The 27,243-nt window shown below is 39.7% G+C and overlaps 1 protein-coding gene across 1 annotated transcript in view; it reads left to right on the top strand.

Moving 5' to 3' along the window:
* Positions 1–996: 996 nt before the first annotated feature.
* LOC128640605 (non-homologous end joining factor IFFO1) overlaps positions 997–27,243 on the top strand; it is a 57,716-nt gene continuing 31,469 nt past the window's right edge. Inside the window, exon 1 of the mRNA XM_053693074.1 lies at positions 997–1,742. Coding sequence (XP_053549049.1) covers positions 1,189–1,742 — 554 coding nt within the window. The 5' untranslated portion in view covers positions 997–1,188. The remainder of the gene's footprint in view (positions 1,743–27,243) is intronic.

The raw sequence follows: 27,243 nt of genomic DNA, 5'->3' as shown, positions 1-27,243 counted from the left end.
CTCTGCCTGTCTCTATCTGCCCACCTCTGCCTGTCTCTATCTGTCCACCTCTGCCTGTCTCTATCTGCCCACCTCTGCCTGTCTCTAGCTGTCCACCTCTGCCTGTCTCTATCTGCCCACCTCTGCCTGTCTCTATCTGCCCACCTCTGCCTGTCTCTATCTGCCCACCTCTGCCTGTCTCTAGCTGTCCACCTCTGCCTGTCTCTAGCTGTCCACCTCTGCCTGTCTCTAGCTGCCCCCTCTGCCTGTCTCTAGCTGCCCCCTCTGCCTGTCTCTAGCTGCCCCCCTCTGCCTGTCTCTAGCTGCCCACCTCTGCCTGTCTCTAGCTGCCCCCCTCTGCCTGTCTCTGTGCACCTCTGCCTGTCTCTGTGCACCTCTGCCTGTCTCTGTGCATCTCTGCCTGTCTCTAGCTGCCTGTCTCTGTGCACCTCTGCCTGTCTCTAGCTGCCTGTCTCTAGCTGCTTGTCTCTGTGCACCTCTGCCTGTCTCTAGCTGCCTGTCTCTGTGCACCTCTGCCTGTCTCTAGCTGCCTGTCTCTGTGCACCTCTGCCTGTCTCTAGCTGCCTGTCTCTAGCTGCCTGTATCTAGCTGCCTGTCTCTGTGCACCTCTGCCTGTCTCTAGCTGCCTGTCTCTGTGCACCTCTGCCTGTCTCTAGCTGCCTGTCTCTAGCTGCCTGTCTCTAGCTGCCTGTCTCTGTGCACCTCTGCCTGTCTCTAGCTGCCTGTCTCTGTGCACCTCTGCCTGTCTCTAGCTGCCTGTCTCTAGCTGCCTGTCTCTAGCTGCCTGTCTCTGTGCACCTCTGCCTGTCTCTAGCTGCCTGTCTCTGTGCACCTCTGCCTGTCTCTAGCTGCCTGTCTCTAGCTGCCTGTCTCTAGCGGCCTGTCTCTGTGCACCTCTGCCTGTCTCTAGCTGCCTGTTGGTATCTCTGGCCTGCACAAACACAAGTTCTGCATACACTCCCCATCTCCCTCCCCCCTTTCTGCAGATGTCTTTCAGTAGCCTGCGGTGAAGCAGTCAGGAATGTGCCCCCCCAGCCCTGCAGCTCCCTGTGTACGTCACAGATGCTGTGTTCTCCTCTCTCGCAGCCTCAGTAACCGTCTGCAGCATCTTGTTACTCCTCACACAAGATGTGACCCCCTCATCTTTCTCTCCTGGTCACCCCCATCTGCTTCCTCAATATTCAGGCTATGAACCCAATGCTGACTCCCAACCTTCTCCTCCTGTCCTCAGATTCCCCTCTTCAATCTGAGGACAGCCCCCCATCCCCCCCTCCAGCTTCACTTTTATTGGGGGCCCCTTACACTCAGGGTGGGGGGGCCTCCGCTTTACGCAATGACTTTGGCTCTAACATTAGTGTCCTGAAGACCCTTAATCTGCGCTTTCGTTGCTTCTTGGCTAAAGTGCATGAATTGGAGCGAAGGAACCGCTCATTGGAAAGAGCACTTGAGAGAGCACGGGGTGCAGGGCCTATAACTCGGGATCAAGCCGTCCAGACTGGTTTTGTGGGACCCATTTTGGGACTTACTCGTCCTGTTCCCATGCCAGCCCCTCAGCCATGGATTTATGGCCCCCGTAGACTAGTGACCCGGTCTGATGTGGTGACGCCAGGGCTAGGAAGCGGGGCCTACTGGGGTCACTCAGATGGTGTTGGTGTGCAGATTGATACGATCACCCCAGAAATAAGAGCATTATACAATGTGCTGGGAAAGGTCAAACGTGAACGAGATGCCTATAAACAGAGGTAAGTGAGTGTGCTCCCAGTGTCTGATATAGTGAGTGTGCTCCCAGTGTCTGATATAGTGAGTGTGCTCCCTGTGTCTGATATAGTGAGTGTGCTCCCTGTGTCTGATATAGTGAGTGTGCTCCCAGTGTCTGATATAGTGAGTGTGCTCCCAGTGTCTGATATAGTGAGTGTGCTCCCAGTGTCTGATATAGTGAGTGTGCTCCCAGTGTCTGATATAGTGAGTGTGCTCCCAGTGTCTGATATAGTGAGTGTGCTCCCAGTGTCTGATATAGTGAGTGTGCTCCCTGTGTCTGATATAGTGAGTGTGCTCCCAGTGTCTGACATAGTGAGTGTGCTCCCAGTGTCTGATATAGTGAGTGTGCTCCCAGTGTCTGATATAGTGAGTGTGCTCCCAGTGTCTGATATAGTGAGTGTGCTCCCAGTGTCTGATATAGTGAGTGTGCTCCCAGTGTCTGATATAGTGAGTGTGCTCCCTGTGTCTGATATAGTGAGTGTGCTCCCAGTGTCTGACATAGTGAGTGTGCTCCCAGTGTCTGATATAGTGAGTGTGCTCCCAGTGTCTGACATAGTGAGTGTGCTCCCTGTGTCTGATATAGTGAGTGTGCTCCCAGTGTCTGATATAGTGAGTGTGCTCCCAGTGTCTGATATAGTGAGTGTGCTCCCTGTGACTGACATAGTGAGTGTGCTCCCAGTGTCTGATATAGTGAGTGTGCTCCCTAGCTGAGACTGTCTTGTAGATCTAATATACAGTAAATTGGGAGCATAGAGTCTATTTTCTTCTGAGACCAGGAACTATCATTAATCCCATATATAGAGAGGTGTACTGTATATAGTCACATATAGCAATACTATATACAGTGTCTGGAATATAGTTATATACAGAGCAGTCACAGCCAGTAATACTATGTACAGTGACCGCTATATAGTTATATACAGAGCAGTCACAGCCAGTAATACTATGTACAGTGACCGGTATATAGTTATATACAGAGCAGTCACAGCCAGTAATACTATGTACAGTGACCGGTATATAGTTATATACAGAGCAGTCACAGCCAGTAATACTATGTACAGTGACCGGTATATAGTTATATACAGAGCTGTCACAGCCAGTAATACTATGTACAGTGACCGGTATATAGTTATATACAGAGAGCAGTCACAGCCAGTAATACTATGTACAGTGACCGGTATATAGTTATATACAGAGAGCAGTCACAGCCAGTAATATTATGTACAGTGACCGGTATATAGTTATATACAGAGCAGTCACAGCCAGTAATACTATGTATAGTGACCGGTATATAGTTATATACAGAGCAGTCACAGCCAGTAATACTATGTACAGTGACCGGTATATAGTTATATACAGAGAGCAGTCACAGCCAGTAATACTATGTACAGTGACCGGTATATAGTTATATACAGAGCAGTCACAGCCAGTAATACTATGTACAGTGACCGGTATATAGTTATATACACAACAGTCACAGCCAGTAATACTATGTACAGTGACCGGTATATAGTTATATACAGAGCAATCACAGCCAGTAATACTATGTACAGTGACCGGTATATAGTTATATACAGAGCAGTCACAGCCAGTAATACTAATTGTACAGTGACCGGTATATAGTTATATACAGAGCAGTCACAGCCAGTAATACTATGTACAGTGACCGGTATATAGTTATATACAGAGCAGTCACAGCCAGTAATACTATGTACAGTGACCGGTATATAGTTATATACAGAGCAGTCACAGCCAGTAATACTATGTACAGTGACCGGTATATAGTTATATACAGAGCAGTCACAGCCAGTAATACTATGTACAGTGACCGGTATATAGTTATATACAGAGCAGTCACAGCCAGTAATACTATGTACAGTAACCGCTATATAGTTATATACAGAGCAGTCACAGCCAGTAATACTATGTACAGTGACCGGTATATAGTTATATAAAGAGCAGTCACAGCCAGTAATACTATGTACAGTGACCGGTATATAGTTATATACAGAGAGCAGTCACAGCCAGTAATACTATGTACAGTGACCGCTATATAGTTATATACAGAGCAGTCACAGCCAGTAATACTATGTACAGTGAACGGTATATAGTTATATACACAACAGTCACAGCCAGTAATACTATGTACAGTGACCGCTATAGAGTTATATACAGAGCAGTCACAGCCAGTAATACTATGTACAGTGACCGCTATAGAGTTATATACAGAGCAGTCACAGCCAGTAATACTATGTACAGTGACCGGTATATAGTTATATACAGAGCAGTCACAGCCAGTAATACTATGTACAGTGACCGCTATATAGTTATATACAGAGAGCAGTCACAGCCAGTAATACTATGTACAGTAACCGGTATATAGTTATATACAGAGCAGTCACAGCCAGTAATACTATGTACAGTGACCGGTATATAGTTATATACAGATAGCAGTCTCAGCCAGTAATACTATGTACAGTGACCGGTATATAGTTATATACAGAGCAGTCACAGCCAGTAATACTATGTACAGTGACCGCTATATAGTTATATACAGATAGCAGTCTCAGCCAGTAATACTATGTACAGTGACCGGTATATAGTTATATACAGAGCAGTCACAGCCAGTAATACTATGTACAGTGACCGCTATATAGTTATATACAGAGCAGTCACAGCCAGTAATACTATGTACAGTGACCGCTATATAGTTATATACAGAGAGCAGTCACAGCCAGTAATACTATGTACAGTGACCGGTATATAGTTATATACAGAGCAGTCACAGCCAGTAATACTATGTACAGTGACCGGTATATAGTTATATACAGAGCAGTCACAGCCAGTAATACTATGTACAGTGACCGGTATATAGTTATATACAGAGCAGTCACAGCCAGTAATACTATGTACAGTGACCGGTATATAGTTATATACAGAGCAGTCACAGTCAGTAATACTATGTACAGTGACCGGTATATAGTTATATACAGAGCAGTCACAGCCAGTAATACTATGTACAGTGACCGGTATATAGTTATATACAGAGAGCAGTCACAGCCAGTAATATTATGTACAGTGACCGGTATATAGTTATATACAGAGCAGTCACAGCCAGTAATACTATGTACAGTGACCGGTATATAGTTATATACAGAGCAGTCACAGCCAGTAATACTATGTACAGTGACCGGTATATAGTTATATACAGAGCAGTCACAGCCAGTAATACTATGTACAGTGACCGGTATATAGTTATATACAGAGCAGTCACAGCCAGTAATACTAATTGTACAGTGACCGGTATATAGTTATATACAGAGCAGTCACAGCCAGTACTACTATGTACAGTGACCGTTATATAGTTATATACAGAGCAGTCACAGCCAGTAATACTATGTACAGTGACCGGTATAGAGTTATATACAGAGCAGTCACAGCCAGTAATACTATGTACAGTGACCGGTATATAGTTATATACAGAGCAGTCACAGCCAGTAATACTATGTACAGTGACCGGTATATAGTTATATACAGAGCAGTCACAGCCAGTAATACTATGTACAGTGACCGGTATATAGTTATATACAGAGCAGTCACAGCCAGTAATACTATGTACAGTGACCGGTATATAGTTATATACAGAGCAGTCACAGTCAGTAATACTATGTATAGTGACCGGTATATAGTTATATACAGAGCAGTCACAGACAGTAATACTATGTACAGTGACCGGTATATAGTTATATACAGAGCAGTCACAGCCAGTAATACTAATTGTACAGTGACCGGTATATAGTTATATACACAACAGTCACAGCCAGTAATACTATGTACAGTGACCGGTATATAGTTATATACAGAGCAATCACAGCCAGTAATACTATGTACAGTGACCGGTATCTAGTTATATACAGAGCAGTCACAGCCAGTAATACTATGTACAGTGACCGGTATATAGTTATATACAGAGCAGTCACAGCCAGTAATACTATGTACAGTGACCGCTATATAGTTATATACAGAGAGCAGTCACAGCCAGTAATACTATGTACAGTAACCGGTATATAGTTATATACAGAGCAGTCACAGCCAGTAATACTATGTACAGTGACCGGTATATAGTTATATACAGAGCAGTCACAGCCAGTAATACTATGTACAGTGACCGGTATATAGTTATATACAGAGCAGGTCACAGCCAGTAATACTATGTACAGTGACCGGTATATAGTTATATACAGAGCAGTCACAGCCAGTAATACTATGTACAGTGACCGGTATATAGTTATATACAGAGCAGTCACAGCCAGTAATACTATGTACAGTGACCGGTATATAGTTATATACAGAGCAGTCACAGCCAGTAATACTATGTACAGTGACCGGTATATAGTTATATAAAGAGAGTAGTCACAGCCAGTAATACTATGTACAGTGACCGGTATATAGTTATATACAGAGCAGTCACAGCCAGTAATACTATGTACAGTGACCGGTATATAGTTATATACAGAGCAGTCACAGCCAGTAATACTTTGTACAGTGACCGGTATATAGTTATATACAGAGCAGTCACAGCCAGTAATACTATGTACAGTGACCGGTATATAGTTATATACATAACAGTCACAGCCAGTAATACTATGTACAGTGACCGGTATATAGTTATATACAGAGCATTCATAGCCAGTAATACTATGTACAGTGACCGGTATATAGTTATATACAGAGCAGTCACAGCCAGTAATACTATGTACAGTGACCGGTATATAGTTATATACAGAGCAGTCACAGCCAGTAATACTATGTACAGTAACCGGTATATAGTTATATACACAACAGTCACAGCCAGTAATACTATGTACAGTGACCGGTATATAGTTATATACAGAGCATTCACAGCCAGTAATACTATGTACAGTGACCGGTATATAGTTATATACAGAGCAGTCACAGCCAGTAATACTATGTACAGTGACCGGTATATAGTTATATACAGAGCAGTCACAGCCAGTAATACTATGTACAGTGACCGGTATATAGTTATATACAGAGCATTCACAGCCAGTAATACTATGTACAGTGACCGGTATATAGTTATATACAGAGAGTAGTCACAGCCAGTAATACTATGTACAGTGACCGGTATATAGTTATATACAGAGCAGTCACAGCCAGTAATACTATGTACAGTGACCGGTATATAGTTATATACACAACAGTCACAGCCAGTCATACTATGTAAAGTGACCGGTATATAGTTATATACAGAGAGCAGTCACAGCCAGTAATACTATGTACAGTGACCGCTATATAGTTATATACACAGCAGTCACAGCCAGTAATACTATGTACAGTGACCGGTATATAGTTATATACAGAGCAGTCACAGCCAGTAATACTATGTACAGTGACCGGTATATAGTTATATACAGAGCATTCACAGTCAGTAATACTATGTACACTGACCGGTATATAGTTATATACAGAGCAGTCACAACCAGTCATACTATGTAAAGTGACCGGTATATAGTTATATACAGAGCATTCACAGTCAGTAATACTATGTACAGTGACCGGTATATAGTTAAATACAGAGCAGTCACAGCCAGTAATACTATGTACAGTGACCGGTATATAGTTATATACAGCGCAGTCACAGCCAGTAATACTATGTACAGTGACCGGTATATAGTTATATACAGAGAGCAGTCACAGCCAGTACTACTATATACAGTGACCGCTATATAGTTATATACAGAGCAGTGACAGCCAGTAATACTATGCACAGTGACCGGTATATAGTTATATACAGAGAGCAGTCACAGCCAGTAATACTATGTACAGTGACCGGTATATAGTTATATACAGAGCAGTCACAGCCAGTAATACTATGTACAGTGACCGGTATATAGTTATATACAGAGCAGTCACAGCCAGTAATACTATGTACAGTGACCGGTATATAGTTATATACAGAGCAGTCACAGCCAGTAATACTATGTACAGTGACCGCTATATAGTTATATACAGAGCAGTCACAGCCAGTAATACTAATTGTACAGTGACCGGTATAGAGTTATATACAGAGCAGTCACAGCCAGTAATACTATGTACAGTGACCGGTATATAGTTATATACAGAGCAGTCACAGCCAGTAATACTATGTACAGTGACCGGTATATAGTTATATACAGAGCAGTCACAGCCAGTAATACTATGTACAGTGACCGCTATATAGTTATATACAGAGCAGTCACAGCCAGTAATACTATGTACAGTGACCGCTATATAGTTATATACAGAGCAGTCACAGCCAGTAATACTATGTACAGTGACCGGTATATAGTTATATACAGAGCAGTCACAGCCAGTAATACTATGTACAGTGACCGCTACATAGTTATATACAGAGAGCAGTCACAGCCAGTAATACTATGTACAGTGACCACTATATAGTTATATACAGAGCAGTCACAGCCAGTAATACTATGTACAGTGACCGGTATATAGTTATATACAGAGCAGTCACAGCCAGTAATACTATGTACAGTTACCGGTATATAGTTATATACAGAGCAGTCACAGCCAGTAATACTATGTGCAGTGACCGCTATATAGTTATATACAGAGAGCAGTCACAGCCAGTAATACTATGTACAGTGACCGCTATATAGTTATATACAGAGAGCAGTCACAGCCAGTAATACTATGTACAGTGACAGGTATATAGTTATATACAGAGCATTCACAGCCAGTAATACTATGTACAGTGACCGGTATATAGTTATATACAGAGCAGTCACAGCCAGTAATACTATGTACAGTGACCACTATATAGTTATATACAGAGCAGTCACAGCCAGTAATACTATGTACAGTGACCGGTATATAGTTATATACAGAGCAGTCACAGCCAGTAATACTATGTACAGTAACCGGTATATAGTTATATACAGAGCAGTCACAGCCAGTAATACTATGTACAGTGACCGCTATATAGTTATATACAGAGAGCAGTCACAGCCAGTAATACTATGTACAGTGACCGCTATATAGTTATATACAGAGAGCAGTCACAGCCAGTAATACTATGTACAGTGACAGGTATATAGTTATATACAGAGCATTCACAGCCAGTAATACTATGTACAGTGACCGGTATATAGTTATATACAGAGCATTCACAGCCAGTAATACTATGTACAGTGACCGGTATATAGTTATATACACAGCAGTCACAGCCAGTAATACTATGTATAGTGACCGGTATATAGTTATATACAAAGCAGTCACAGCCAATAATACTATGTACAGTGACCGGTATATAGTTATATACAGAGCAGTCACAGCCAGTAATACTATGTACAGTGACAAGTATATAGTTATATACAGAGCAGTCACAGCCAGTAATACTATGTACAGTGACCGGTATATAGTTATATACACAACAGTCACAGCCAGTAATACTATGTACAGTAACCGGTATATAGTTATATACACAACAGTCACAGCCAGTAATACTATGTACAGTGACCGGTATATAGTTATATACAGAGCAGTCACAGCCAGTAATACTATGTACAGTGACCGGTATATAGTTATATACAGAGAGCAGTCACAGCCAGTAATACTATGTACAGTGACCGGTATATAGTTATATACACAGCAGTCACAGCCAGTAATACTATGTACAGTGAACGGTATATAGTTATATACACAGCAGTCACAGCCAGTAATACTATGTACAGTGACCGGTATATAGTTATATACAGAGCAGTCACAGCCAGTAATACTATGTACAGTGAACGGTATATAGTTATATACAGAGCAGTCACAGCCAGTAATACTATGTACAGTGACCGCTATATAGTTATATACACAGCAGTCACAGCCAGTAATACTATGTACAGTGACCGCTATATAGTTATATACACAGCAGTCACAGCCAGTAATACTATGTACAGTGACCGGTATATAGTTATATACAGAGCAGTCACAGCCAGTAATACTATGTACAGTGACCGGTATATAGTTATATACAGAGCAGTCACAGCCAGTAATACTATGTACAGTGACCGGTATATAGTTATATACAGAGCAGTCACAGCCAGTAATACTATGTACAGTGACCGGTATATAGTTATATACACAACAGTCACAGCCAGTAATACTATGTACAGTAACCGGTATATAGTTATATACACAACAGTCACAGCCAGTAATACTATGTACAGTGACCGGTATATAGTTATATACAGAGCAATCACAGCCAGTAATACTATGTACAGTGACCGGTATATAGTTATATACAGAGCATTCACAGCCAGTAATACTATGTACAGTGACCGGTATATAGTTATATACAGAGCAGTCACAGCCAGTAATACTATGTACAGTAACCGGTATATAGTTATATACAGAGCAGTCACAGCCAGTAATACTATTGTACAGTGACCGGTATATAGTTATATACAGAGAGCAGTCACAGACAGTAATACTATGTACAGTGACCGGTATATAGTTATATACACAGCAGTCACAGCCAGTAATACTATGTACAGTGACCGGTATATAGTTATATACAGAGCAATCACAGCCAGTAATACTATGTACAGTGACCGGTATATAGTTATATACAGAGCAGTCACAGCCAGTAATACTATGTACAGTAACCGGTATATAGTTATATACAGAGCAGTCACAGCCAGTAATACTATGTACAGTGACCGGTATATAGTTATATACACAGCAGTCACAGCCAGTAATACTATGTACAGTGACCGGTATATAGTTATATACAGAGCAGTCACAGCCAGTAATACTATGTACAGTGACCGGTATATAGTTATATACAGAGCAGTCACAGCCAGTAATACTATGTACAGTGACAAGTATATAGTTATATACAGAGCAGTCACAGCCAGTAATACTATGTACAGTGACCGGTATATAGTTATATACAGAGCAGTCACAGCCAGTAATACTATGTACAGTGACCGGTATATAGTTATATACAGAGCAGTCACAGCCAGTAATACTATGTACAGTGACCGGTATATAGTTATATACAGAGCAGTCACAGCCAGTAATACTATGTACAGTAACCGGTATATAGTTATATACAGAGAGCAGTCACAGCCAGTAATACTATGTACAGTGACCGGTATATAGTTATATACAGAGCAGTCACAACCAGTAATACTATGTACAGTTACCGGTATATAGTTATATACAGAGCAGTCACAGCCAGTAATACTATGTACAGTGACCGGTATATAGTTATATACAGAGCAGTCACAGCCAGTAATACTATGTACAGTGACCGGTATGTAGTTATATACAGAGCAGTCACAGCCAGTAATACTATGTACAGTGACCGGTATATAGTTATATACAGAGCAGTCACAGCCAGTAATACTATGTACAGTGACCGGTATATAGTTATATACAGAGCAGTCACAGCCAGTAATACTATGTACAGTGACCGGTATATAGTTATATACAGAGCAGTCACAGCCAGTAATACTATGTACAGTGACCGGTATATAGTTATATACAGAGCAGTCACAACCAGTAATACTATGTACAGTGACCGGTATATAGTTATATACAGAGCAGTCACAGCCAGTAATACTATGTACAGTGACCGGTATATAGTTATATACAGAGCAGTCACAGCCAGTACTACTATGTACAGTGACCGTTATATAGTTATATACACAGCAGTCACAACCAGTCATACTATGTAAAGTGACCGGTATATAGTTATATACAGAGCAGTCACAGCCAGTAATACTATGTACAGTGACCGGTATATAGTTTTATACAGAGCAGTCACAGCCAGTAATACTATGTACAGTGACCGGTATCTAGTTATATACAGAGAGCAGTCACAGCCAGTAATACTATGTACAGTGACAAGTATATAGTTATATACAGAGCAGTCACAGCCAGTAATACTATGTACAGTGACCGGTATATAGTTATATACAGAGCAGTCACAGCCAGTAATACTATGTACAGTGACCGGTATATAGTTATATACAGAGCAGTCACAGCCAGTAATACTATGTACAGTGACCGGTATATAGTTATATACAGAGAGCAGTCACAGCCAGTAATACTATGTACAGTGACCGGTATATAGTTATATACAGAGCAGTCACAGCCAGTAATACTATGTACAGTGACCGGTATATAGTTATATACAGAGCAGTCACAGCCAGTAATACTATGTACAGTGACCGGTATATAGTTAAATACAGAGCAGTCACAGCCAGTAATACTATGTACAGTAACCGCTATATAGTTATATACAGAGAGCAGTCACAGCCAGTAATACTATGTACAGTGACCGGTATATAGTTATATGCAGAGAGCAGTCACAGCCAGTAATACTATGTACAGTGACCGGTATATAGTTATATACAGAGCAGTCACAGCCAGTAATACTATGTAAAGTGAACGGTATATAGTTATATACACAGCAGTCACAGCCAGTAATACTATGTACAGTGACCGGTATATAGTTATATACACAACAGTCACAGCCAGTAATACTATGTACAGTAACCGCTATATAGTTATATACAGAGAGCAGTCACAGCCAGTAATACTATGTACAGTGACCGGTATATAGTTATATACAGAGAGCAGTCACAGCCAGTAATACTATGTACAGTGACCGGTATATAGTTATATACACAGCAGTCACAGCCAGTAATACTATGTAAAGTGAACGGTATATAGTTATATACACAGCAGTCACAGCCAGTAATACTATGTACAGTGACCGGTATATAGTTATATACAGAGAGTAGTCACAGCCAGTAATACTATGTACAGTGACCGGTATATAGTTATATACACAACAGTCACAGCCAGTAATACTATGTACAGTGACCGGTATATAGTTATATACAGAGCAGTCACAGCCAGTAATACTATGTACAGTGACCGGTATATAGTTATATACCGAGCAGTCACAGCCAGTAATACTATGTACAGTAACCGGTATATAGTTATATACACAACAGTCACAGCCAGTAATACTATGTACAGTGACCGGTATATAGTTATATACAGAGCAATCACAGCCAGTAATACTATGTACAGTGACCGGTATATAGTTATATACAGAGCATTCACAGCCAGTAATACTATGAACAGTGACCGGTATATAGTTATATACAGACAGCAGTCACAGACAGTAATACTATGTACAGTGACCGTTATATAGTTATATACAGAGAGCAGTCACAGCCAGTAATACTATGTACAGTGACCGGTATATAGTTATATACACAGCAGTCACAGCCAGTAATACTATGTACAGTGACCGGTATATAGTTATATACACAGCAGTCACAGCCAGTAATACTATGTACAGTGACCGGTATATAGTTATATACAGAGCAGTCACAGCCAGTAATACTATGTACAGTGACCGCTATATAGTTATATACAGAGCAGTCACAGCCAGTAATACTATGTACAGTGACCGCTATATAGTTATATACAGAGCAGTCACAGCCAGTAATACTATGTACAGTGACCGGTATATAGTTATATACAGAGCAGTCACAGCCAGTAATACTATGTACAGTGACCGGTATATAGTTATATACAGAGCAGTCACAGCCAGTAATACTATGTACAGTGACCGGTATGTAGTTATATACAGAGCAGTCACAGCCAGTAATACTATGTACAGTGACCGGTATATAGTTATATACAGAGCAGTCACAGCCAGTACTACTATGTACAGTGACCGTTATATAGTTATATACACAGCAGTCACAACCAGTCATACTATGTAAAGTGACCGGTATATAGTTATATACAGAGCAGTCACAGCCAGTAATACTATGTACAGTGACCGGTATATAGTTATATACAGAGCAGTCACAGCCAGTAATACTATGTACAGTGACCGCTATATAGTTATATACAGAGAGCAGTCACAGCCAGTAATACTATGTACAGTGACCGGTATATAGTTATATACAGAGCAGTCACAGCCAGTAATACTATGTACAGTAACCGCTATATAGTTATATACAGAGAGCAGTCACAGCCAGTAATACTATGTACAGTAACCGCTATATAGTTATATACAGAGCAGTCACAGCCAGTAATACTATGTACAGTGACCGGTATATAGTTATATACACAGCAGTCACAGTCAGTAATACTATGTACAGTGACCGGTATATAGTTATATACAGAGCAGTCACAGCCAGTAATACTATGTACAGTGACCGGTATATAGTTATATACAGAGCAGTCACAGCCAGTAATACTATGTACAGTGACCGGTATATAGTTAAATACAGAGCAGTCACAGCCAGTAATACTATGTACAGTGACCGGTATATAGTTATATACAGAGCAGTCACAGCCAGTAATACTATGTACAGTGACCGGTATATAGTTATATACAGAGAGCAGTCACAGCCAGTAATACTATGTACAGTGACCGCTATATAGTTATATACAGAGAGTAGTCACAGCCAGTAATACTATGTACAGTGACCGGTATATAGTTATATACAGAGCAGTCACAGCCAGTAATACTATGTACAGTGACCGGTATATAGTTATATACAGAGCAGTCACAGCCAGTAATACTATGTACAGTGACCGGTATATAGTTATATACAGAGCAGTCACAGCCAGTAATACTATGTACAGTGACCGGTATATAGTTATATACAGAGCAGTCACAGCCAGTAATACTATGTACAGTGACCGGTATATAGTTATATACAGAGAGCAGTCACAGCCAGTAATACTATGTACAGTGACCGGTATATAGTTATATACAGAGCAGTCACAGCCAGTAATACTATGTACAGTGACCGGTATATAGTTATATACAGAGCAGTCACAGCCAGTAATACTATGTACAGAGACCGGTATAGAGTTATATACAGAGCAGTCACAGCCAGTAATACTATGTACAGTGACGCGGTATATAGTTATATACAGAGCAGTCACAGCCAGTAATACTATGTACAGTGACCGGTATATAGTTATATACAGAGGAGTAGTCACACGCCAGTAATACTATGTACAGTTACCGGTATATAGTTATATACACAACAGTCACAGCCAGTAATACTATGTACAGTGACCGGTATATAGTTATATACAGAGCAGTCACAGCCAGTAATACTATGTACAGTGACCGTATATAGTTATATACAGAGCAGTCACAGCCAGTAATACTATGTACAGTGACCGGAAATAAGTTAGTATACACAACAGTCCACAGCCAGTAATACTATGTACAGTGACCGTTATATAGTTTTAATACAGAGCAGTCACATCCAGGTAATACTATGTACAGTAACCGGTATATAGTTATATACACAACAGTCACAGCCAGTAATACTATGTACAGTGACCGGTATATAGTTATATACAGAGCAATCACAGCCAGTAATACTATGTACAGTGACCGGTATATAGTTATATACAGAGCATTCACAGCCAGTACTACTATGTACAGTGACCGGTATATAGTTATATACAGAGCAGTCACAGCCAGTAATACTATGTACAGTGACCGGTATATAGTTATATACAGACAGCAGTCACAGACAGTAATACTATGTACAGTGACCGGTATATAGTTATATACAGAGAGCAGTCACAGCCAGTAATACTATGTACAGTGACCGGTATATAGTTATATACAGAGAGCAGTCACAGCCAGTAATACTATGTACAGTGACCGGTATATAGTTATATACACAGCAGTCACAGCCAGTAATACTATGTACAGTGACCGGTATATAGTTATATACACAGCAGTCACAGCCAGTAATACTATGTACAGTGACCGGTATATAGTTATATACAGAGCAGTCACAGCCAGTAATACTATGTACAGTGACCGGTATATAGTTATATACAGAGCAGTCACAGCCAGTAATACTATGTACAGTGACCGGTATATAGTTATATACAGAGCAGTCACAGCCAGTAATACTATGTACAGTGACCGGTATATAGTTATATACAGAGCAGTCACAGCCAGTAATACTATGTACAGTGACCGGTATATAGTTATATACAGAGCAGTCACAGCCAGTAATACTATGTACAGTGACCGGTATATAGTTATATACAGAGGCAGTCACAGCCAGTAATACTATGTACAGTGACCGGTATATAGTTATATACAGAGCAGTCACAGCCAGTAATACTATGTACAGTGACCGGTATATAGTTATATACAGAGCAGTCACAGCCAGTAATACTATGTACAGTGACCGGTATATAGTTATATACAGAGCAGTCACAGCCAGTACTACTATGTACAGTGACCGGTATATAGTTTTATACAGAGCAGTCACAACCAGTCATACTATGTAAAGTGACCGGTATATAGTTATATACAGAGCAGTCACAGCCAGTAATACTATGTACAGTGACCGGTATATAGTTATATACAGAGAGCAGTCACAGCCAGTAATACTATGTACAGTGACCGGTATATAGTTATATACACAGCAGTCACAACCAGTCATACTATGTAAAGTGACCGGTATATAGTTATATACAGAGCAGTCACAGCCAGTAATACTATGTACAGTGACCGGTATATAGTTTTATACAGAGCAGTCACAGCCAGTAATACTATGTACAGTGACCGGTATCTAGTTATATACAGAGAGCAGTCACAGCCAGTAATACTATGTACAGTGACAAGTATATAGTTATATACAGAGCAGTCACAGCCAGTAATACTATGTACAGTGACCGGTATATAGTTATATACAGAGCAGTCACAGCCAGTAATACTATGTACAGTGACCGGTATATAGTTATATACAGAGCAGTCACAGCCAGTAATACTATGTACAGTGACCGGTATATAGTTATATACAGAGCAGTCACAGCCAGTAATATTATGTATAGTGACCGGTATATAGTTATATACAGAGCAGTCACAGCCAGTAATACTATGTACAGTGACCGGTATATAGTTATATACAGAGCAGTCACAGCCAGTAATACTATGTACAGTGACCGGTATATAGTTATATACAGAGCAGTCACAGCCAGTAATACTATGTACAGTGACAAGTATATAGTTATATACAGAGCAGTCACAGCCAGTAATACTATGTACAGTGACCGGTATATAGTTATATACAGAGCAGTCACAGCCAGTAATACTATGTACAGTGACCGGTATATAGTTAAATACAGAACAGTCACAGCCAGTAATACTATGTACAGTGACCGGTATATAGTTATATACAGAGCAGTCACAGCCAGTAATACTATGTACAGTGACCGGTATATAGTTATATACAGAGCAGTCACAGCCAGTAATACTATGTACAGTGACCGGTATATAGTTAAATACAGAGCAGTCACAGCCAGTAATACTATGTACAGTAACCGCTATATAGTTATATACAGAGAGCAGTCACAGCCAGTAATACTATGTACAGTGACCGGTATATAGTTATATACAGAGAGCAGTCACAGCCAGTAATACTATGTACAGTGACAAGTATATAGTTATATACAGAGCAGTCACAGCCAGTAATACTATGTACAGTGACCGCTATATAGTTATATACAGAGAGCAGTCACAGCCAGTAATATTATGTACAGTGACCGGTATATAGTTATATACAGAGAGCAGTCACAGCCAGTAATACTATGTACAGTGACAAGTATATAGTTATATACAGAGCAGTCACAGCCAGTAATACTATGTACAGTGACCGGTATATAGTTATATACAGAGCAGTCACAGCCAGTAATACTATGTACAGTGACCGGTATATAGTTATATACAGAGCAGTCACAGCCAGTAATACTATGTACAGTGACCGGTATATAGTTATATACAGAGAGCAGTCACAGCCAGTAATACTATGTACAGTGACCGGTATATAGTTATATACAGAGCAGTCACAGCCAGTAATACTATGTAAAGTGAACGGTATATAGTTATATACAGAGCATTCACAGCCAGTAATACTATGTACAGTGACCGGTATATAGTTATATACAGAGCAGTCACACCCAGTAATACTATGTACAGTGACCGGTATATAGTTATATACAGAGCAGTCACAGCCAGTAATACTATGTACAGTGACCGGTATATAGTTATATACAGAGCAGTCACAGCCAGTAATACTATGTACAGTGACCGGTATATAGTTATATACAGAGCAGTCACAGCCAGTAATACTATGTACAGTGACCGGTATATAGTTATATACAGAGCAGTCACAGCCAGTAATACTATGTACAGTGACCGGTATATAGTTATATACACAGCAGTCACAGCCAGTAATACTATGTACAGTGAACGGTATATAGTTATATACACAGCAGTCACAGCCAGTAATACTATGTACAGTGAACGGTATATAGTTATATACACAGCAGTCACAGCCAGTAATACTATGTACAGTGACCGGTATATAGTTATATACAGAGCAGTCACAGCCAGTAATACTATGTACAGTGACCGGTATATAGTTATATACAGAGCAGTCACAGCCAGTAATACTATGTACAGTGACCGGTATATAGTTATATACAGAGCAGTCACAGCCAGTAATACTATGTACAGTGACTGGTATATAGTTATATACAGAGCATTCACAGCCAGTAATACTATGTACAGTGACCGGTATATAGTTATATACAGAGCAGTCACAGCCAGTAATACTATGTACAGTGACCGGTATATAGTTATATACAGAGCAGTCACAGCCAGTAATACTATGTACAGTGACCGGTATATAGTTATATACAGAGCAGTCACAGCCAGTAATACTATGTACAGTGACCGGTATATAGTTATATACAGAGCAGTCACAGCCAGTACTACTATGTACAGTGACCGTTATATAGTTATATACACAGCAGTCACAACCAGTCATACTATGTACAGTGACCGCTATATAGTTATATACAGAGAGCAGTCACAGCCAGTAATACTATGTACAGTAACCGCTATATAGTTATATACAGAGAGCAGTCACAGCCAGTAATACTATGTACAGTGACCGCTATATAGTTATATACAGAGAGCAGTCACAGCCAGTAATACTATGTACAGTGACCGCTATATAGTTATATACAGAGAGCAGTCACAGCCAGTAATACTATGTACAGTGACCGGTATATAGTTATATACACAGCAGTCACAGCCAGTAATACTATGTACAGTGAACGGTATATAGTTATATACACAGCAGTCACAGCCAGTAATACTATGTACAGTGACCGGTATATAGTTATATACAGAGAGCAGTCACAGCCAGTAATACTATGTACAGTGACCGCTATATAGTTATATACAGAGAGCAGTCACAGCCAGTAATACTATGTACAGTGACCGGTATATAGTTATATACAGAGCAGTCACAGCCAGTAATACTATGTACAGTGACCGCTATATAGTTATATACAGAGCAGTCACAGCCAGTAATACTATGTACAGTGACCGGTATATAGTTATATACAGAGCAGTCACAGCCAGTAATACTATGTACAGTAACCGGTATATAGTTATATACACAGCAGTCACAGCCAGTAATACTATGTACAGTGACCGCTATATAGTTATATACAGAGCAGTCACAGCCAGTAATACTATGTACAGTGACCGGTATATAGTTTTATACAGAGCAGTCACAGCCAGTAATACTATGTACAGTGACCGGTATCTAGTTATATACAGAGAGCAGTCACAGCCAGTAATACTATGTACAGTGACCGGTATATAGTTATATACAGAGCATTGACAGCCAGTAATACTATGTACAGTGACCGGTATATAGTTATATACAGAGCAGTCACAGCCAGTAATACTATGTATAGTGACCGGTATATAGTTATATACAGAGCAGTCACAGCCAGTAATACTATGTACAGTGACCGCTATATAGTTATATACAGAGCAGTCACAGCCAGTAATACTATGTACAGTGACCGGTATATAGTTATATACAGAGCAGTCACAGCCAGTAATACTATGTACAGTGACCGCTATATAGTTATATACAGAGCAGTCACAGCCAGTAATACTATATACAGTGTCTGGAATATAGTTATATACAGAGCAGTCACAGCCAGTAATACTATGTACAGTGACCGGTATATAGTTATATACAGAGCAGTCACAGCCAGTAATACTATGTACAGTGACCAGTATATAGTTATATACAGAGAGCAGTCACAGCCAGTAATACTATGTACAGTGACCAGTATATAGTTATATACAGAGCAGTCACAGCCAGTAATACTATGTACAGTGACCGGTATATAGTTATATATAGAGCAGTCACAGCCAGTAATACTATGTACAGTGACCGGTATATAGTTATATACAGAGAGCAGTCACAGCCAGTAATACTATGTACAGTGACCGCTATATAGTTATATACAGAGAGCAGTCACAGCCAGTAATACTATGTACAGTGACCGGTATATAGTTATATACAGAGCAGTCACAGCCAGTAATACTATGAACAGTGACCGCTATATAGTTATATACAGTGCAGTCACAGCCAGTAATACTATGTACAGTGACCAGTATATAGTTATATACAGAGCAGTCACAGCCAGTAATACTATGTACAGTGACCGCTATATAGTTATATACAGAGCAGTCACAGCCAGTAATACTATGTACAGTGACCGGTATATAGTTATATACAGAGCAGTCACAGCCAGTAATACTATGTACAGTGACCGCTATATAGTTATATACAGAGAGCAGTCACAGCCAGTAATACTATGTACAGTGACCGCTATATAGTTATATACAGAGCAGTCACAGCCAGTAATACTATGTACAGTGACCGCTATATAGTTATATACAGAGCAGTCACAGCCAGTAATACTATGTACAGTAACCGGTATATAGTTATATACAGAGCAGTCACAGCCAGTAATACTATGTACAGTGACCGGTATATAGTTATATACAGAGCAGTCACAGCCAGTAATACTATGTACAGTGACCGCTATATAGTTATATACAGAGCAGTCACAGCCAGTAATACTATGTACAGTGACCGGTATCTAGTTATATACAGAGCAGTCACAGCCAGTAATACTTTGTACAGTGACCGGTATATAGTTATATACAGAGCAGTCACAGCCAGTAATACTATGTACAGTAACCGGTATATAGTTATATACAGAGCAGTCACAGCCAGTAATACTATGTACAGTGACCGGTATATAGTTATATTCAGAGCAGTCACAGCCAGTAATACTATGTACAGTGACCGGTATATAGTTATATACAGAGCAGTCACAGCCAGTAATACTATGTACAGTGACCGGTATATAGTTATATACAGAGAGTAGTCACAGCCAGTAATACTATGTACAGTAACCGCTATATAGTTATATACAGAGAGCAGTCACAGCCAGTAATACTATGTACAGTGACCGGTATATAGTTATATACAGAGAGCAGTCACAGCCAGTAATACTATGTACAGTGACCGGTATATAGTTATATACAGAGCAGTCACAGCCAGTAATACTATGTACAGTGACCGGTATATAGTTATATACAGAGCAGTCACAGCCAGTAATACTATGTACAGTGACCGGTATATAGTTATATACAGAGAGTAGTCACAGCCAGTAATACTATGTACAGTGACCGGTATATAGTTATATACAGAGCAGTCACAGCCAGTAATACTATGTACAGTGACCGGTATATAGTTATATACACAACAGTCACAGCCAGTAATACTATGTACAGTGACTGGTATATAGTTATATACAGAGCAGTCACAGCCAGTAATACTATGTACAGTGACCGGTATATAGTTATATACAGAGCATTCACAGCCAGTAATACTATGAACAGTGACCGGTATATAGTTATATACAGACAGCAGTCACAGACAGTAATACTATGTACAGTGACCGGTATATAGTTATATACAGAGAGCAGTCACAGCCAGTAATACTATGTACAGTGACCGGTATATAGTTATATACACAGCAGTCACAGCCAGTAATACTATGTACAGTGACCGGTATATAGTTATATACAGAGCAGTCACAGCCAGTAATACTATGTACAGTGAACGGTATATAGTTATATACACAGCAGTCACAGCCAGTAATACTATGTACAGTGACCGGTATATAGTTATATACAGAGCAGTCACAGCCAGTAATACTATGTACAGTGACCGGTATATAGTTATATACAGAGCAGTCACAGCCAGTAATACTATGTACAGTGACCGGTATATAGTTATATACAGAGCAGTCACAGCCAGTAATACTATGTACAGTGACCGGTATATAGTTATATACAGAGCAGTCACAGCCAGTAATACTATGTACAGTGACCGCTATATAGTTATATACAGAGCAGTCACAGCCAGTAATACTATGTACAGTGACCGCTATATAGTTATATACAGAGCAGTCACAGCCAGTAATACTATGTACAGTGACCGTATATAGTTATATACAGAGCAGTCACAGCCAGTAATACTATGTACAGTGACCGGTATATAGTTATATACAGAGCAGTCACAGCCAGTAATACTATGTACAGTGACCGGTATATAGTTATATACAGAGCAGTCACAGCCAGTAATACTATGTACAGTGACCGGTATATAGTTATATACAGAGCAGTCACAGCCAGTAATACTATGTACAGTTACCGGTATATAGTTATATACAGAGCAGTCACAGCCAGTAATACTATGTACAGTGACCGGTATATAGTTATATACAGAGCAGTCACAGCCAGTAATACTATGTACAGTGACCGGTATATAGTTATATACAGAGCAGTCACAGCCAGTAATACTATGTACAGTAACCGCTATATAGTTATATACAGAGAGCAGTCACAGCCAGTAATACTATGTACAGTAACCGGTATATAGTTATATACAGAGCAGTCACAGCCAGTAATACTATGTACAGTGACCGGTATATAGTTATATACAGAGAGCAGTCACAGACAGTAATACTATGTACAGTGACCGGTATATAGTTATATACAGAGCAGTCACAGCCAGTAATACTATGTACAGTGACCGGTATATAGTTATATACAGAGCAGTCACAGCCAGTAATACTATGTACAGTGACCGGTATATAGTTATATACAGAGCAGTCACAGCCAGTAATACTATGTATAGTGACCGGTATATAGTTATATACAGAGCAGTCACAGCCAGTAATACTATGTACAGTGACCGGTATATAGTTATATACAGAGCAGTCACAGCCAGTAATACTATGTACAGTGACCGGTATATAGTTAAATACAGAGCAGTCACAGCCAGTAATACTATGTACAGTAACCGCTATATAGTTATATACAGAGAGCAGTCACAACCAGTAATACTATGTACAGTGACCGGTATATAGTTATATGCAGAGAGCAGTCACAGCCAGTAATACTAGGTACAGTGACCGCTATATAGTTATATACAGAGCAGTCACAGCCAGTAATACTATGTACAGTGACCGGTATATAGTTATATACAGAGCAGTCACAGCCAGTAATACTATGTACAGTGACTGGTATATAGTTATATACACAACAGTCACAGCCAGTAATACTATGTACAGTGACTGGTATATAGTTATATACACAACAGTCACAGCCAGTAATACTATGTACAGTAACCGGTATATAGTTATATACACAACAGTCACAGCCAGTAATACTATGTACAGTGACCGGTATATAGTTATATACAGAGCAGTCACAGCCAGTAATACTATGTACAGTGACCGGTATATAGTTATATACAGAGAGCAGTCACAGCCAGTAATACTATGTACAGTGACCGGTATATAGTTATATACAGAGCAGTCACAGCCAGTAATACTATGTACAGTGACTGGTATGTAGTTATATACAGAGCAGTCACAGCCAGTAATACTATGTACAGTGACCGGTATATAGTTATATACACAGCAGTCACAGCCAGTAATACTATGTACAGTGACCGGTATATAGTTATATACAGAGCAGTCACAGCCAGTAATACTATGTACAGTGACCGGTATATAGTTATATACAGAGCAGTCACAGCCAGTAATACTATGTACAGTGACCGGTATATAGTTATATACAGAGCAGTCACAGCCAGTAATACTATGTACAGTGACCGGTATATAGTTATATACAGAGCAGTCACAGCCAGTAATACTATGTACAGTGACCGGTATATAGTTATATACAGAGCAGTCACAGCCAGTAATACTATGTACAGTGACCGGTATATAGTTATATACACAACAGTCACAGCCAGTAATACTATGTACAGTAACCGGTATATAGTTATATACAGAGAGCAGTCACAGCCAGTAATACTATGTACAGTGACCGGTATATAGTTATATACACAACAGTCACAGCCAGTAATACTATGTACAGTAACCGGTATATAGTTATATACAGAGAGCAGTCACAGCCAGTAATACTATGTACAGTGACCGGTATATAGTTATATACACAACAGTCACAGCCAGTAATACTATGTACAGTGACCGGTATATAGTTATATACAGAGCAGTCACAGCCAGTAATACTATGTACAGTGACCGGTATATAGTTATATACAGAGCAGTCACAGCCAGTAATACTATGTACAGTGACCGGTATATAGTTATATACAGAGCAGTCACAGCCAGTAATACTATGTACAGTGACCGGTATATAGTTATATACAGAGCAGTCACAGCCAGTAATACTATGTACAGTGACCGGTATATAGTTATATACAGAGCAGTCACAGCCAGTAATACTATGTACAGTGACCGGTATATAGTTATATACAGAGCAGTCACAGCCAGTAATACTATGAACAGTGACCGCTATATAGTTATATACAGTGCAGTCACAGCCAGTAATACTATGTACAGTGACCGGTATATAGTTATATACAGAGCAGTCACAGCCAGTAATATTATGTACAGTGACCGGTATATAGTTATATACAGAGCAGTCACAGCCAGTAATACTATATACAGTGTCTGGAATATAGTTATATACAGAGCAGTCACAGCCAGTAATACTATGTACAGTGACCTGTATATAGTTATATACAGAGCAGTCACAGCCAGTAATACTATGTACAGTGACCGGTATATAGTTATATACAGAGCAGTCACAGCCAGTAATACTATGTACAGTGACCGCTATATAGTTATATACAGAGCAGTCACAGCCAGTAATACTATGTACAGTGACCGGTATATAGTTATATACAGAGCAGTCACAGCCAGTAATACTATGTACAGTGACCGCTATATAGTTATATACAGAGCAGTCACAGCCAGTAATACTATGTACAGTGACCAGTATATAGTTATATACAGAGCAGTCACAGCCAGTAATACTATGTACAGTGACCGGTATATAGTTATATACAGAGCAGTCACAGCCAGTAATACTATGTACAGTGACCGGTATATAGTTATATACAGAGCAGTCACAGCCAGTAATACTATGTACAGTGACCGCTATATAGTTATATACAGAGCAGTCACAGCCAGTAATACTATGTACAGTGACCAGTATATAGTTATATACAGAGCAGTCACAGCCAGTAATACTATGTACAGTGACCGGTATATAGTTATATACAGAGCAGTCACAGCCAGTAATACTATGTACAGTGACCGGTATATAGTTATATACAGAGCAGTCACAGCCAGTAATACTATGTACAGTGACCGGTATATAGTTATATACAGAGCAGTCACAGCCAGTAATACTATGTACAGTGACTGGTATGTAGTTATATACAGAGCAGTCACAGCCAGTAATACTATGTACAGTGACCGGTATATAGTTATATACAGAGCAGTCACAGCCAGTAATACTATGTACAGTGACCGGTATATAGTTATATACAGAGCAGTCACAGCCAGTAATACTATGTACAGTGACCGGTATATAGTTATATACAGAGCAGTCACAGCCAGTAATACTATGTACAGTGACCGGTATATAGTTATATACAGAGCAGTCACAGCCAGTAATACTATGTACAGTGACCGGTATATAGTTATATACAGAGAGCAGTCACAGCCAGTAATACTATGTACAGTGACCAGTATATAGTTATATACAGAGCAGTCACAGCCAGTAATACTATGTACAGTGACCGGTATATAGTTATATACAGAGCAGTCACAGCCAGTAATACTATGTACAGTGACCGGTATATAGTTATATACAGAGCAGTCACAGCCAGTAATACTATGTACAGTGACCGGTATATAGTTATATACAGAGCAGTCACAGCCAGTAATACTATGTACAGTGACCGGTATATAGTTATATACAGAGCAGTCACAGCCAGTAATACTATGAACAGTGACCGCTATATAGTTATATACAGTGCAGTCACAGCCAGTAATACTATGTACAGTGACCGGTATATAGTTATATACAGAGCAGTCACAGCCAGTAATATTATGTACAGTGACCGGTATATAGTTATATACAGAGCAGTCACAGCCAGTAATACTATATACAGTGTCTGGAATATAGTTATATACAGAGCAGTCACAGCCAGTAATACTATGTACAGTGACCTGTATATAGTTATATACAGAGCAGTCACAGCCAGTAATACTATGTACAGTGACCGGTATATAGTTATATACAGAGCAGTCACAGCCAGTAATACTATGTACAGTGACCGCTATATAGTTATATACAGAGCAGTCACAGCCAGTAATACTATGTACAGTGACCGGTATATAGTTATATACAGAGCAGTCACAGCCAGTAATACTATGTACAGTGACCGCTATATAGTTATATACAGAGCAGTCACAGCCAGTAATACTATGTACAGTGACCGGTATATAGTTATATACAGAGCAGTCACAGCCAGTAATACTATGTACAGTGACTGGTATGTAGTTATATACAGAGCAGTCACAGCCAGTAATACTATGTACAGTGACCGGTATATAGTTATATACAGAGCAGTCACAGCCAGTAATACTATGTACAGTGACCGGTATATAGTTATATACAGAGCAGTCACAGCCAGTAATACTATGTACAGTGACCGGTATATAGTTATATACAGAGCAGTCACAGCCAGTAATACTATGTACAGTGACCGGTATATAGTTATATACAGAGCATTCACAGCCAGTAATACTATGTACAGTGACCGGTATATAGTTATATACAGAGCAGTCACAGCCAGTAATACTATGTACAGTGACCGGTATATAGTTATATACAGAGCAGTCACAGCCAGTAATACTATGTACAGTGACCGGTATATAGTTATATACAGAGCAGTCACAGCCAGTAATACTATGTACAGTGACCGGTATATAGTTATATACAGAGCAGTCACAGCCAGTAATACTATGTACAGTGACCGGTATATAGTTATATACAGAGAGCAGTCACAGCCAGTAATACTATGTACAGTGACCGGTATATAG

The sequence above is a fragment of the Bombina bombina genome, chromosome 9 (genome assembly GCF_027579735.1).
Source record: "Bombina bombina isolate aBomBom1 chromosome 9, aBomBom1.pri, whole genome shotgun sequence".
NCBI classification, from domain to species: domain Eukaryota; kingdom Metazoa; phylum Chordata; class Amphibia; order Anura; family Bombinatoridae; genus Bombina; species Bombina bombina.
The sequence above is the reverse complement of the archived record's forward strand: the minus strand, read 5'-3'. Positions and strand labels throughout refer to the sequence as shown.